The sequence below is a fragment of the Stegodyphus dumicola genome, chromosome 9 (genome assembly GCF_044657685.1).
Source record: "Stegodyphus dumicola isolate Sdum_Otavi_A_Nest chromosome 9, ASM4465768v1".
Lineage (NCBI taxonomy): Eukaryota > Metazoa > Arthropoda > Arachnida > Araneae > Eresidae > Stegodyphus > Stegodyphus dumicola.
The window spans coordinates 159,557,532-159,573,007 of NC_140776.1; the positions used below are offsets into that span (position 1 = coordinate 159,557,532).

The 15,476-nt window shown below is 35.0% G+C and overlaps 1 protein-coding gene across 2 annotated transcripts in view; it reads left to right on the forward strand.

Moving 5' to 3' along the window:
• Nucleotides 1–15,476, forward strand: part of LOC118188834 (uncharacterized) — a 66,241-nt gene that overhangs the window by 12,453 nt on the left and 38,312 nt on the right. For both annotated transcript variants that reach the window (XM_085824272.1, XM_085824274.1), the window contains one exon: nucleotides 12,346–12,514. In XM_085824272.1, coding sequence (XP_085680398.1) covers nucleotides 12,346–12,514 — 169 coding nt within the window. The remainder of the gene's footprint in view (nucleotides 1–12,345; nucleotides 12,515–15,476) is intronic.

Below are 15,476 nucleotides of genomic sequence, written 5' to 3' on the forward strand. Positions count from 1 at the left end.
ATATATATATATATATGTAAGATAAAAATATATGAATCAAAATTATTGATTAAACTATAAACATTAATTCTTCCTCTCTATTCTAAAATCGTAATAACTTCTTTGCATTGCGTCATTTCTAGATCACTCTATGATCGGCGCAGCTCTGATGACGTAATCATTGGGAACTGAAACTGTCCTTGAAAACCAAAACTTTTCTCTTCAAACAATAGAAGATATTTGTCTATTGGAAAATTTGTACTTGTGCCATCAAAAATAGGAAATTGAAATTTCATTGTATCCACAATAGCTACGGATTCTTTCTTATCAGTTGACATTTTTGCCATTTTTGAGCGTGTTAACATTCCAATCACAAAATCTTGAATTTAAGAGTTCGCATACACATCAATTGAACACTAAAATCAATAACTTTAGAAGCACTTGATAAAACGCATAATTTTGGAGACGAGGGAAAGTACTTAAGAATCGCCGGAAAAGAAGCACAAGCATCAGACGATCACACACTGTCCTTGACCCACTGTTGAATTTAGAAGCGCGTTATAAATAAATCCAGGAGCTTTTTTCCCACGTAGAGGATAAATCTTGCCTGCTAATTAATAACTGTAATGTTTTCAGTTATTCCATCACATCGTGGGCGAATGGTGAGGCTATTCCATTACACGTTCTGGCAGATGGTTGACGAAGCTGGGATGATTGAAGTACGGAGAAAAATGACGACTCAGGACTTTTCACTTTTAACAGCAAGCTTATCTTTATTTTAATTTATAGCAGATGACTTTTTCCAGATGAAGTTAATCAAATAACTTATTCAGTAATTGAATCAAATAACTTGAACTATTAGATACGACTGACTTTAAACTTTAATACGTCATAATGTTCTAACAAAGAAAGAGGAGCATAGCGGAAGCGTTAGCAGGACGAAGGCGAGAAGGCATCTGTGTAGGAGAACTTATGACGCAGCATTTATATGAAAGGTTATGTAACAGAGTAGCTTCTAGAAAAATGTAGAAAAACTTATGACGCAGCATTTATGTGAAAGGTTATGTAACAGGCGCGAATGTTCTAGAAGGTACTGGGTTAGGAGACGATCCTGAATTGCAGAAAAGTAATTAAAGGTTGCTGGTTCGCAAAGAGCAAAGCCATCGTATTTTTTTTTTTTTAATATTTTACATCTCCCCCCCCCGTCAAAAGAGAGGCCGGGGTGGGAAAAGCATTAGTACAGGAGTGAAGCAAAAATATGAGAAAAGACATGAAAACATCCAGAACATAGCGTACGAGCTTTAACTATGGCCTATCATAGCTCATGACTTTCTCATATAAAATTTTGACTTTATAGCATATGAAATTTTGAACATTAAAACAATGAGTTATAAATAAATATACAATATATGACTAATTTTAAGACTATAACATAATAAATATGGAATACTGATAAATAAATAAGTTATAATTACAAAAGTCCTCAATTTTGTTAAAAATGTCCATTTTGTGTTTTTTTTTTAAAGTCCTTTTCATAAAAAGAGTTCGAATAGAATGAAAATATCTGGTAAAATCTCTAAATGCCAGATAGTCCACAAATATGATGCATGTTGATAGTTCACAAATATGATGCATTTTTTTCCTCTCATCGTAAAGATTGACATGTTTTACACTTCAATACAAAATATTATACTTATTCAAAAAACAATTCAATATAAATAATACAATTATACACTAGAAAATGAACACTTTGACTTTAAAACTATGGCATGTCCTCGCCAACAGATCAGCGTGATTACTTGCTGATGGTTGGGGGGGGGGTGCTAGGTACAAATATCGAAAAACCTCCGTTGCCTAATAGAAGGTAACTGGTTTTTGGCATTGTACATTACCTCAAAGTGGTGTTAGAAAAATAAAAGATCATATAAAATCAAACAAGTTATCCGTCTTATAATTTTATAATGTTGTAAATTAGAAACAAATATTATCCTACAATAAGAAGAAAATTTTTGCTACAAAATAATTCAAATTATGTGAAAGATATAAAAGGTCAAGATCGGGAGAATAATTTGTCATAGTCGGGAAAATAATAAAAATTCTACAGTGTTAACCTCAATGGAAAATTTAGTTCAGCTCTTCAAATCATCGTTTTGTGATAAATCCAAGATAATGTGAAAGAAGTGAATCATCAAATTTGTTTTTTCAGTGTTTAACAAATAACAGATCATTCTTCTGCTGTGGTGTTTTGCAAGTGCTTAAAAAAATAATCACGCGTAGTGTTTACAGATTGAAAGTAATCTCGCGATAAATTGAGAAGTTCGAATGCCTAGTAAAAAGGAATATTGAATTTGCTTCGCCGATGTCTGCAATATTTAGAAAAAAAAGTGCTTTAAATCATCACTGAATTACCGTTTAGGAATTCAGCATTACAGTGGGTTCAAAGTCGATCTGAGTTAAGTGTTTGCAAGTATGTGCGACAGAAAATTATTTGCACTTCTGCTTTTTCAACAGCTCAAAAATTGTTACATTCGTGTGAATCTAACTCAGGAACTAAATCATTTAATATGCTGAGGATTCTATAGTTTTCATCTCAACTTTGGTTAAAATTTTCTGCCATTTTTTTTTAGAAAATCTGAAATTCTTGTTCATTAATTTTTCTAATTTTTCATAATTATGTGTGATCAAATTAAGTAACGAATCCTAAGCTATTTAAATTAATTATAGGGAAGGATATTAAGATAAGTTTTTATGTTTTTGAAATTTTGTTGAGAATTTTGAATACTAATTTTATAATTATTCTAAAAATAAAATAAAGATGTTAAAAATAAGTAAAATTATTACAGATACGTAATATGAAGTTATGGTAAATGCATGTTAAATTTATGGGTGATTGTATGTTAAGTATAGTGTATGTCGAGGGAGTATTGGTTCCTTCAACAGAGGCCTGTTATTACCTCTGTACAGTTGTTCCTTTTACCTTCTTCATGCAAGATAATGTTGGAGGCTCTCATTTTATGAGTGTTTGTAATTTTTTTATATTATTACTATATTCTTTTTATTATGGAATGTATTAGTGCAGTTCTCAAAGGCCAGTTACCTTAATGCAAGGAACGGAGGCCTTTTCAAGTAACTGTCTAGGCACCCTGGGCCACCAGTGCAGAGGACACACTGGTTAGCTCAAGAGGACAGCCCTATTGATGGATATGTTTGTTTAGAAGTACTGCGAGGCTTCCAGTTTGGTAAAATCAGGAATTGTAAATGAAAGATGATAACGGTGAAACCATAAATTCTGAAAATCTTAATCCTATTATTTATCATGTTAAATTATAATTTATCAGTATAGAAATAAGTATCATAAATATTTATGTGCATTACATTAAATTATAAGTAATGATTATGTAAAAGTTTATTTTGTGATATTCTGCGATAACAAGAACCTTCCCTGAAGAATTATGATTATGTGAGCTCTCAAACAAAAAGACTTTTGAACTGAAATGTTGAAAAATTCAATAGGACTCTAAAAATTAAGAATCTATTTAAAAAAAAAAATTGATATTTATAAATAATACTTTACAGGATCAAAATTTTATTATTTATTTATATTTTTTTTTAATTTGCTTGTGCTTTAACTCTTTTTCTTTAAAAAGGCTTCTCTGTCGCTACGCCTTTTTCTTTTTGAAGGGGGGAATATGTAAGATAAAAATATATGAATCAAAATTATAGATTAAACTATAAACATTAATTCTTCCTCTCTATTCTAAAATCGTAATAACTTCTTTGCATTGCGTCATTTCTAGATCACTCTATGATCGGCGCAGCTCTGATGACGTTATCATTGGGAACTGAAACTGTCCTTGAAAACCAAAACTTTTCTCTTCGCGTGCCTCCATCTTACATAACTATGCACTTCAGCTTTTGCTCTCTACTGTGCTAAGATGTAATTTCGCTGGCTTGCTTTCTATCCCAACAATATCAAAAATGTAAATCTTCTGTGGAAAGGCACGACTAGAGTGCCAAGTGATTGTGGCCACAAATATCAATTGGAAATAAAAATGGAATTAAAACTGCCTCGACTGCCAAGTTCTTTAAATACTACGCAATCAAAATTCTTCTTCAATATGGGTCTAATCACGCATCTACAGCGTTCCGTCTTTTCCTTGTGTTTTTATTATGACATATATATATGTGTGTATACTTAAAGTATGAAATATGAAACAAAATTATTAAAATTAATTGAAACCAATCAGTAATAAATTTTTTTAATTCATAATTTTTTAGTTAAACTCGTCTTTGCTTCAAGAACACTCTTTGGACCATTTTGCGTCACTCTACACCATGCTACGTCACCCTTTCCCTGCAGTTTCTCTGCACTGCAAAATCTTTACCCCAATCGCTGACCAGGTGGCCCACCAGCGGCCGAGTGGTAAAATCGCTAAACACTGGTAGTTCGGTCCGAGGTTCGAATCCCGCAAACGGGCTGGCTGCATGGGCGTTTTCGTGATTTTCCCCATGTGTAACGTGTATACGAGCCAGTTTCCCTTAGAAAGTCATCCACGAAGGCATCCCTCCCCTTAGGCAAATAGCCCTATTGTGCTTTGCCGTATTCTCAATACACCATCACATCACATCGCTGTCCAGATTTAAAATAAAGAATTTCCCAGCTTAGAAATACGACTACAGTTAAGTATGCATGACTTTTTCGCCCACTTGCTCTGCATAGGAAATTCAGGTCCCTTCGCTAAGCTTCCTTTTCTATTATCTAAAATGTAAACTGCGTATATAGAAATTGTATCTCTAGCGTCTAGTATCTCTAACATTCTACCAATTTAAGCAAAAATGTATCTCTGAAGAATTTTTCCTATTCAAAATTAAAATGATATTTTAACCAACAAGCCAGTTGTGATTTTCTCTCCAGTCAGATCTACAGAAAACTTTTTATAGGCTTTAACTAAAACGTTTCATCACCTTATATATATATATTGTTTCATAAGAATAAACTGAATTTAAATTAATTTAATTTAAATACAAATTTAATTAATTCTTTGCGCCATTGCTGCAAGGAATGAAATTTAAACAAATTTAAATATTAACAAACATGTATATACGTAAAAAAGCAAATTTAAAGTTAAAATAATTAAAAAAATTTAAAAATGTGCAAACATATAAAAGATTTAATTTTCGAACTAATCTACAATATCATTTAAATTCAGATAGCATATTTTTTTAAAATTATGAATTAGTTCTTTTTGTTTCTTATTGGTTTATATAAATTATGTCTAGTTCCTTTTTACTGATATGCACATTCGTGTCGGGGAGGTTTCTGTAGACAAGGGTTTCTAAAATGCATTGGTTTTTAATTTTTAAAAAAAGTTTATTTTAATACTTGACTTTACATTGCTTATTTCTCAAAAAACTTGGTATTTTTCTTTTAGAACTTTAATTTTTAATTGCTAATTTCTAAAGGTACCACTTTATTGGTATTTCTTTTTGGACATTCTTCACTCTTTACTTTTGGTTTTGACTTTTACCCTTGCCTGCATCAATGACGAAACACGAATTGAATGATTGGAGAATTAGGTTTGGAGGCAACTTCCCCTCGATAAGTCTGTCTCCTGCCTGCTCAACAGTCATTCACTTATGCATTAAAAAAATTTTTTTTTTAGATTAATTTTAATTTGCTAAATTGGTGAATTTATTTTCATGGTTTGGTTTTGCACTTGATTTGCTTATGCTATATGAATTTAAATGATATTGTAGATTAGTTCGAAAATTAAATCTTTTATATGTTTGCACATTTTTTAATTTTTTTAATTATTTTAACTTAAATTTGCTTTTTTACGTATATACATGTTTGTTAAAATTTAAATTTGTTTATATATATATATATATATATATAGACATAAAGTAAGAAATTTAGAACTAATTTATCACAGACCAAAAATTGAAATTCATAATTAATAAATTTCTTATAAGCCATTAAATGTTACAAAAGAATTTAAAAAATGTTGGAACCAAAAGTTTTAAATAAGTAATACCCATATTCAAAAATATTAATGAAATTTAGAAAAAAATAAACATAACAGAATTGGAATTCAATCAACTTCAATGCCACTTCGTCAGGGGGCAAGAACTGTGAAATCTCTCTTCCACAAAAATCTTTGCTTTTCTGTATCCAGAATTAGCCGATGAACCATTTCAATGTATTTTAATTATAATAATTCACCCGAAAATTCTGGCCTTTCCTCCAAGGAAAAAACAAAGAAAATTCTGAACCTTTAAATAAAGAGAATTCTATTTTAAAGAAATGAAAACGTGAGTGAGAAATAAAATAAAATACGTCAGTGAAAACTTTAAATCAAAATTCTTACTTTTATAGCATATAATCCAAAGAATGTAAAACGTAATAAAACTTAGGTGAAAAGATTTAATGAAAACACAACAAAAAGTAATTAAAAACTTAGCAAAAAACAATAAGCCACAACCGAAACTTATATAATCGTTATAGTAGTGATGTACAGATTTGCCATTTTGACTTCATTAGCCAAACTAAAAAACCTTGGTGCGAAAGTAATCGCTCAAAAGGCTAAAATTTGGAACAAAAGATGGAATTTTGAAACCAAAAGAAAAACTTTTAAATACTTCAATTAATATTTTTTAATTTTGACAAATAAAAAATTTGCTTTATTAACTGAATGAAATTTAAATTTGTTTTTAATTTTGACAAATAAAAAGATTACTTTACTAATTGGATGAAATTTAAGTAAATTCCGACGCTTTTAAAACAAAAATGGGAATAAAGAATCTCATTCAGTGTAAAACTTTAATTAAATTTTAAAATCAATTATTTAAAAAAATATTTAAAAAATTGTTCTGTTATTGTATATACACTGAAGTGACAAAAGTCATGGGATAGCAATATGCAAATATACAGATGGCAGTAGTATCGCGTAGAAAATGTATAAATGCGAAGTGCTTTGGCACGGCTTTCATTTGTGTTCAAGTTATTCATGTGAAGAGGCTTTGAACGTGATTATGGCCGCACGACGAGAATTAAACAGTCTTTGAAAGCGGAATGGTAGTTGGAGCTATACGCATGGGTCATTCCATTTCGAATATCGTTAGGGAATCCAAAATTCCGAGATCCACAGTGACAAGAGTGTGCCGAGAGTATCTAATTTCAGGCATAACATCCCACCATGAACAGCACAGTGGCCGACCACCTGCACTTAACGACCGAGACCAGCGACGTCTGCGTAGAGTTGTCAATGCTCACAGACAAGCAACATTGCGTCAAATAACCGCAGAAATCAGTGTGGGACGTACGAGGGACGTGTCCGATAGGACAGTGCGGCGAAATATGTCTTCCTTGGGCTATGCCAGCAGAAGACCGACTCGAGTGCCTTTACTGACAGCACGACATCGCCTGCAGCGACTCTCGTGGGCTCGTGAGCATATCGGTTGGTCCCTAAACGAATCGAAAACCGTGGCTTGGTCAGATGAGTCACGATTTCAGTTGGTAAGAGCTGATGGTGTGGTTCGAGTGTGGCACAGGCCCCACGAAGCCATGGACCCAAGTTGTCAACAAGGCACTGTTCAAGCTGGTGGTGGTTCCATAATGGTCTGGGCTGTTTTTATATGGCATGGACTCGGTCCTGTGGTGCAACTGAACCGATCATTGACTGGAAATGGATACCTTCAGCTACTTGGAGATCACTTACAGCCCTTCATGGACTTCACGTACTCAAACAACGATGGGATTTTTATGGATGACAATGCGCCATGTCACCGGGCCACAATTGTTCCGATTGGTTAGAAGAACATTCTGGACAATTCCAGCGAATGATCTGGCCACCTAGATCGCCCGACATGAATCCCATCGAACATTTATGGGACATCATCGAGAGGTCAGTTCGTGCCCAAAACCCTGCACCGTCAACACTTTCACAATTATGGACGTCTATAGAGGCAGCATGGCTCAATATTCCTGCAGGGGACTTCCAACGACTTGTTGAGTCCATGCCACGTCGAGTTGCTGCACTTCGCCGGGCAAAAGGAGGACCGACAAAATATTAGGAGGTATCCCATGACTTTTGTCACTTCAGTGTATATATATACACTGGTGTGCAAAAATTAAGGACGAGACGGTTTTTTCAATATAACTTTGTACAAAAGCTTTCCAAATCAACACATTTAATACCGTAAGATCCCCAATACGTAAGGACATGAGTAATGTAAGCAACACTTACTATAAGAGAAATCAGAGGGATAAAAAGAAGCTTTATTGAAAAAGTAGCATGGAGCGCAATGCGACTGAAGGCCGAAACATCCCTGTGATGGGTGTCCAGCAAGAAACATCCGGTCTTTAATAGGGGATATGATCTCCCCTGACTGCTAGGCAGGTTTCAGAGCGTCTGCCCATGCTGAGAATGAGGGTGTCAATAAGTTGTTGAGGCATTGCTGCCCATTCGTCTTGCAGCGCCAATCGAAGCTCCGGAATCGTTACTGGTGGTAAGGTACGAGCTGTAAAGCGTCTGCCTAGAAAATCTCATACATGCTCGATGGAATTGAGATCCGGAGATCATGCCGGCCAATCCATACGTTCAATATCCTCACTCTCTAAGAGCTGTTCGGCAGCTACTGTGCGATGACATGGTGCATTGTCGTCCATGAAAAGGAACTGCGGACCCATAGCGCCTCTAAAAAGACGCACATATGGAAGAAGAATCTCGTTACAATAACGGGTCCCGTTGGCTGAACCTGCGTCGAAGATGTGAAGGTCTGTACGACTACCAAGCATGATGCCTCCCCAAACGAGAACACCGCCACCTCCCTACCTGTCCCTTTCAATGATGTTCGAGGGATGATTGCGGCTTCCCCGCTCTCTCCAGATGAGTATGCGATGAGAATCGCTACTCAGACTGAATCTGCTCTCATCTGTAAAGAGTACTCGTCCCCATTCATTGTCTCTCCAATTCCGGTGTTCCCGGCACCACAGAGAACGCCTTCTCCGATGGGCACGCGTTAGAGGTACACACCGTACAAGGCGTCGTGCAAACAGACCACCACTGTGCAGTCTTCTGGCCACGGTAAAACGCGATATCGGTCGTCCAGTCGCCTGTGTCGTGTGTATAGCGATTTCTCCCGCTGTCTGCCGCCTGTTTCTTCTGGCCTGTAAGGCAATATATATATATCTACGGGTGTGGTTCCTCATGGACGACCACTACTAAACCCCCGGATAGCTGTTCCTGTAGTTTGAAATTGTCTCCAAAGTTGTGAAACGATGCTGTGAGCAATTCCGAACTCTGCAGCCACACTTGTCACGCTGCGGCCTTTCTCCAACTTCCCAGTGATTCGACCTCGGGTAAAAGCATCCAGATGTCGTCTAACAGATTGATTATTCTCCATTTCTCGCTGAGGCAGCAACTCGGTGTGATTTTAACTGCTATACGGCGTGCAATCTCTTTGCCAGAAATACTGATCTTACACCGACAACATGCTTTATACTACTCAGACACTCCCCCATTACGTCTACCTGCATATCTGCGCATGTGCTACCGTACATCACCTTACTTAATCTCCTGATTGGTCTTTCTGTCCGCTCTGCCTCTTCGTTCAGCTGATATGCTAATTTTTCGACTTTAATTTTTGCACACCAGTGTATATGTATGTATGTATAGGGTAAGGAGTATATGTATATATATCTACCCCATATATCCTTATATATATATACTGAATAGGTTGTGGCATATACATGTAGCCATCCCCTACTCGACTATAATCACCTCCTTAACCGGTTTATTTATACCCATTCTTTTACCTGAAAAAGGTCTTGCTTGGTCTTTTATTTTTGAAATCGCTGATTGTAGTCATATACTTCTATTTACAGAAGGGTTTTAAATGATGAAAATATTCATGTTTTGGCAATTTATATTTAAAAAATAAAAGTTAATTTTCGTCAAATAACTAAATATAGGTTTAACGTGGTCTTTCGGTTTCCATACTGATATTTGGGAACGTTTTATGCTCATTTCGAAAAAACAATATTACAAGAAGTTTGACTCCCTTACGAAACAAAATTGATCAGGCTATTTAATTTCAAAATTTGCAATTTTTGGTGGCATTTTCAACTTACCTTGAGAAATTGGTTAAAATAATTCAAGGAAATATGTTTAAATGAATGCAGCAAAATTGTGTATAATTTAATAGGCCGGACAAGGGTGTCAGGTGCAACAATTTTATCTGATTTTTTAACAATATGATCCTAATTGTTGAATTCTGTTTCCCGGAAATTAATCCTGCGTGTACAAATATATGCAGAAGAGAAGGCAATATTTCTGGTGTCTATAAACTGAAAAAAATCCAACTTTTGATTATTGGAAAAATGTTTATACAAATTAATTGGGTCACCCTGTCCTCATAAAGGTCCGTTTAGGGTCCTCTTTTCCTAAAAATAAAATCTCAAAACGCTTGACTCGAAAGCCTTTTTTTTTTTTTTTTTTTTTTGGTGCGTAAAGTTTACAATCTAAAATAATAAACAAGTCAACAACTAAAAAGCCAAATAGAAATAGCTAACAAGCAGGAAAACTATTTTCTTTTAAATACAGTGGATGGACAAAAATATGGAAAATATGGAAACACCTTGTGAAATGCATGTTTGAAAAGAAAGATTGATTTTAATGAAATATGTAGGTGGCGCTGGCGTTTATGACTACTGACGCCACCTATACAACTTCGTAAATGTGGTAAACAGTTCAGTTGTTGTCGGAGTACTGTTATGTGAGGTTGTCATTGCATTATGTCAGAGTTAACAGACTTCGAACGTGGGCAGATTGTTGGAGCACGTATGGTGGGTGCTTCCGTAAGCAAGGTAGCCGAGGTGTTTAGTGTTTCAAGAGGACTGTATAGAAGATTTATTCCGCATATTTGAAAAGCGGAAAAACATAATCTGCTAAATCACAGCGCGGACGAAAGTGTGTCCTGAGTGATCGTGACAGACGATTATTAAGGGCAATTGTGACGAAAAATAAGAAGACCACAGCTGCAAAAGTTACTGCTGAAATGAATGTTGTGTTACCGAACCCTGTGAGTACCAAAACAATTACAAGGGAGCTTCCTAAACAGGGAATTGCTGGCCATGCTGCAATTGAGAAGCCACTCATCAGTGATGCTAATGCCCGTAACAGGAAAAGGTGGTGTTTAAGTCAAAAAGCATGGACTATAGAGCAGTGGAAGCGAGTAATATGGTCTGACGAGTCTTCTTTCACATTGTTTCCCACTTCTGGCCGAGTTTACGTCTGGAGAACGCCATCTCAAGCCTATAATACAGACTGCTTGTTGCCAAGAGTGAAACATGGCGGGGGTTCTGTTATGGTTTGGGCAGCCATATCGTGGTTCTCTGCTAGCCCCATGATAACTGTGTCAGGGCACATGACTGCCAAGACTTATGTGAACATTTTGGCCGATCAAGTTCATCCCATGGTACAAACTTTGTTCCCCGATGGTGATGGTGTCTTCCAAGACGACAAAGACCCTGTTCACACAGCTCACATTGTCCAGTACTGGTTTTCTGAGCACGAGGATGAGTTGTCCCATCTCCCCTGGCCACCACAGTCGCCAGACCTGAATATTATCGAACCTTTGTGGTCTACATTGGAACGGAAAGTGCGTTCTCGTTATCCACCGCCAACATCGTTATCTGAACTTGCCACCGTTTTGCAGGAAGAATGGTATAATATTCCATTGCCAAACATACAGGAACTGTATTTATCTATTCCGAGAAGACTGCAAGCTGTTTTGGATGCCAACGGGTTTCCTACACCATATTAAGCAGAGAAACATGTTTTTTTAAAGGTGTTTCCATATTTTTGTCCAACCCCTGTAGTTTGCACTGTAAAATTTGCTTTTGTAATGAAATGTACCTCGTTGGAGTGCGTTTCGCCTTTACGTTTTACATATATTTTACTTTTCTTACTTGTAAAAGTAGCACTTTTAACACTCTTAATTTTTAAACAAATATGCATTACTTTTTAACAAAGTGATCATTTATCAGGTTGAGTTTTTTATTCTTTATTTATATCTTTCTTAAGGACCCCCATCATAATGACTACCAAAGGCCGCACACACAGTCACTACCAGGGGCCACAGATTTTAAGTACTGCATGAGAAAAATGCGAAAAAACTATCACGACAGTGATTCTGTAAAAATGTATTTCAACAACAGACCTGCTAGTCAGCATCTTACGCTTATTTCTTTTTTTAAATCCCTTCCTTATTATTTCGGAGCTGGATAAATTTCGCAGTTTAAAATTCTTCTGCACTTTAACATGGAAATGTACTAAACAAATAATCACTTTTGTCTAATTTCAGGATGGTACGGTCTATTGCTGATTGCTCTAGCCTGTGTGAACAGTTGGTATAGCGCTCTTATTTTGGGGCGTACATGGATCATTCTAGAAGAGCGATGGGAAGAATATCGCGGAAAATTCAGATACCCCTATCCAGCCATGGGACTGAGAGCATTTGGCCGATGGATGAGGTCAGTTTGCGAATTTAAATATCACATTTTCTTTTAAAGTTAAATTTAGATATGTATGTTCCTAACCAATTCCATTACTTTGTATACCGTTGTTAATCCTGTGCCACTGTTGTTCCGGTGAAGTGTCGACCATATACCTGTTATTACTCTGGGAAGGTAATAAATGTGCATTAATCCTCTAACTCATAACTACATTATAATCAAAATTTCTATTTTAAACTGTTAATCATATGCTGGTGTCGATTATGTGAGAGTGTCGGTTCTACCCCAAGCCGTGTCAGTCCTATGAAATGTAGCCCACTAGCTAGACATGCTACCATGAAACCACAAACGGAGGATTTCGATAATCCGTTTTATAACCATGTTAATTTTAAACGTTAGAAAGATTAATTTTATTGATTTCCAGCACGAATGCTTATTTTAAAAAGTCTGATGTGTACACCACATGACTTCCTTGTACGGAATATTAAATTATACGCATTTTTTCTTGCATTTTATTTAAACTTATTGGATTGAATTAAATCTACTTCGCCGACAGCGCATAAACCACAACAGAATAAATGAATTCTTTAAAATTCACTCTAGCATTTGTTTACCATAGCGACACTCTGGCGCTAGATTCACTTAACAGTATTATATTTCGTTCATATTATAACTCAGAATGCACAAAATTTATATCATTTAAAGAACAGAATTATCTAATGGTTGCCACATGTTCTATTCAAATACTATAATAAAGCTAGATTGATGTATAAAAGAAATTAAGCAAACAAAACAAAAAAGAAACAGTTTTTCACAGACGATTGAGTATTTCTCATTCAATTAATTTCGTTTTCACTTCGCGACAAGGTAAAAATACATAAAAACTCAATATCTATATTAAAAATTACGAAGGAAATCTTAAACACTTATGTCCTCGAAAAAATTCCAGAAAGGATTACGCATGATTTTATTGGCAATAATAAATGAAGGCGTTATCCTTGTTGTTGCGAAGCTAAGTTTCTTTAGCTTGGAAACAAATCCACTAGTCTGCTGTTTCAAATGTAAACAATCAATGGCCGCGATCATAAAAAAGGCTTAGGGGCACTTAAACAACTATAAAATTGTTGATAATTCTAAAAATATTGCCTACAGATTTACTAAAGGTATAAAATCCTTAACCGGAAGAAAAAAACAACATAATTCAATCGCTTTTAAAGCAAAAAATCTATAATTTACAAACATATAAGAGTAAAGAAACTGAGATTACTGAGCAGGGTAACAGAGTGGATATATATATAAATATATTTATGTACGTTTGGTGCGGCCGATTGCAACCAAACTACGAGGTGCACATCTACATGTTATAGCAGTCCTATATACAAAATTTCAACGTTCTGAGGCTACTCGTTTTTGAGTTATGCGAGATACAAACGTACGTACATACGTTCGTACAGACGCCACGAAAAATTCTCTTCAGAATTAATTTTAAAGCAGTTTTATAATTTTTTGGAGGAAATGAGTCTTTTATTCTGTCCTTACGTACAGATATCACGCAAAAACATTCGTTAAATTGCATTGGATAGCGGTCAAAATGGATATTTTCGTTGAAATATGCTGCCTGAAACTTTTCGCGATTACAATACTTCCTTTTTACTTCGTACAAGGAAGTAAAAAGAAAAAGAGAGAAAAATAACTGAACTGTAGCAATTTTTGAGGGCTTGGATCAGTAATATTACCTGGTGGTTCCTCTAAATGTTGACCACATGAAGCACCCACTTGTCTTATCGCTCAGCCGCTAGCGAACTCAAACTTTTCTAGATAACATTTCAAAGGATCTGAAAATATTTCTTTGTATCAAATATAAATTAACGTTTATAACAAAGAATTTTGGTGCATATTAAAAAGGTTAAATTTGCTGCAGCAGATGTTAATAAGGTCTCTATGACGCACACAGTTTGAGGTATTATATTCATTTGAATTAAGAAAAGATAAACTCATTCCATGCTACTTTCTGTTGAACAATACAGTTTCGGTTTCCTGAAAATTTTAAATTACATTAGGATAAAAAAATTAATGTAAAAATTTATCATTTTTCTTTACATCAAAATGCAAGCAATTTCTTTGTAATAATATTAAACGAAACCGTAATCGCATCCTATAGCTATTCTGCAAATCTTAAAGAGTTACAGTTTAGAAGTATTATTCAATAATTCAATTTAGAAGTATCGCTGTAAAAGAAACAGTAATCGCTGCCTAAAAGTTTCCTATTCTAGAGATCTTAAGTTACAATTTATAAGAGCTATTCTTATTCTTTGCCCCAAAAACTATTTTTCGACTGTGAGACAACTAACTCCAAGACATTTTTTCTCGTTGTTTTTACAGCTGATGTTGTCTCTGTGAAATAATTTCTTATTCTGCAGTGTTTTATTGTTCATTACCCAGGCTACTCAGCAACTACCAGAGTTCAACGATTGAAAACCATTGAACATTGCTAGTACGGTGTGAACTAGCGAAACTTTTTTTTTTCTGGTGTGTAATTTTTATATTCTACCAGAAGGTATATGGAATGCAATGGGTTAAATTAAACCCTACAACATTTTGCTTCCTTTAACATCTTTCCGCTTTAAGCAAGGATTTTGTTTCCCAAAACTTCAGCATAATAAAGAAATTGTTTCCTGAATAATATTCAAGTAAACACTGAAACGTTTCTATTTCCGAAATGTTCATTATAGGCGCTGATATTCAAAATGGCAACAACATCAACGAAAGAGAAAGCTTTTTGCATATTGGAATAACAGAAATATTCATTGTCCCTGAAATTGGTACTTAATCTTTATAATGCCTGATTGTTGGAAGTTTCTGAACATGTAGATGCAAAGAAATCACAATGAATATCTATGATATGTTCACTTTCTAATTCTCAAATTATGGTAGCGATTCAGCAGTGGTTATGGAAACAATTTCAAAAATATGGATCCCC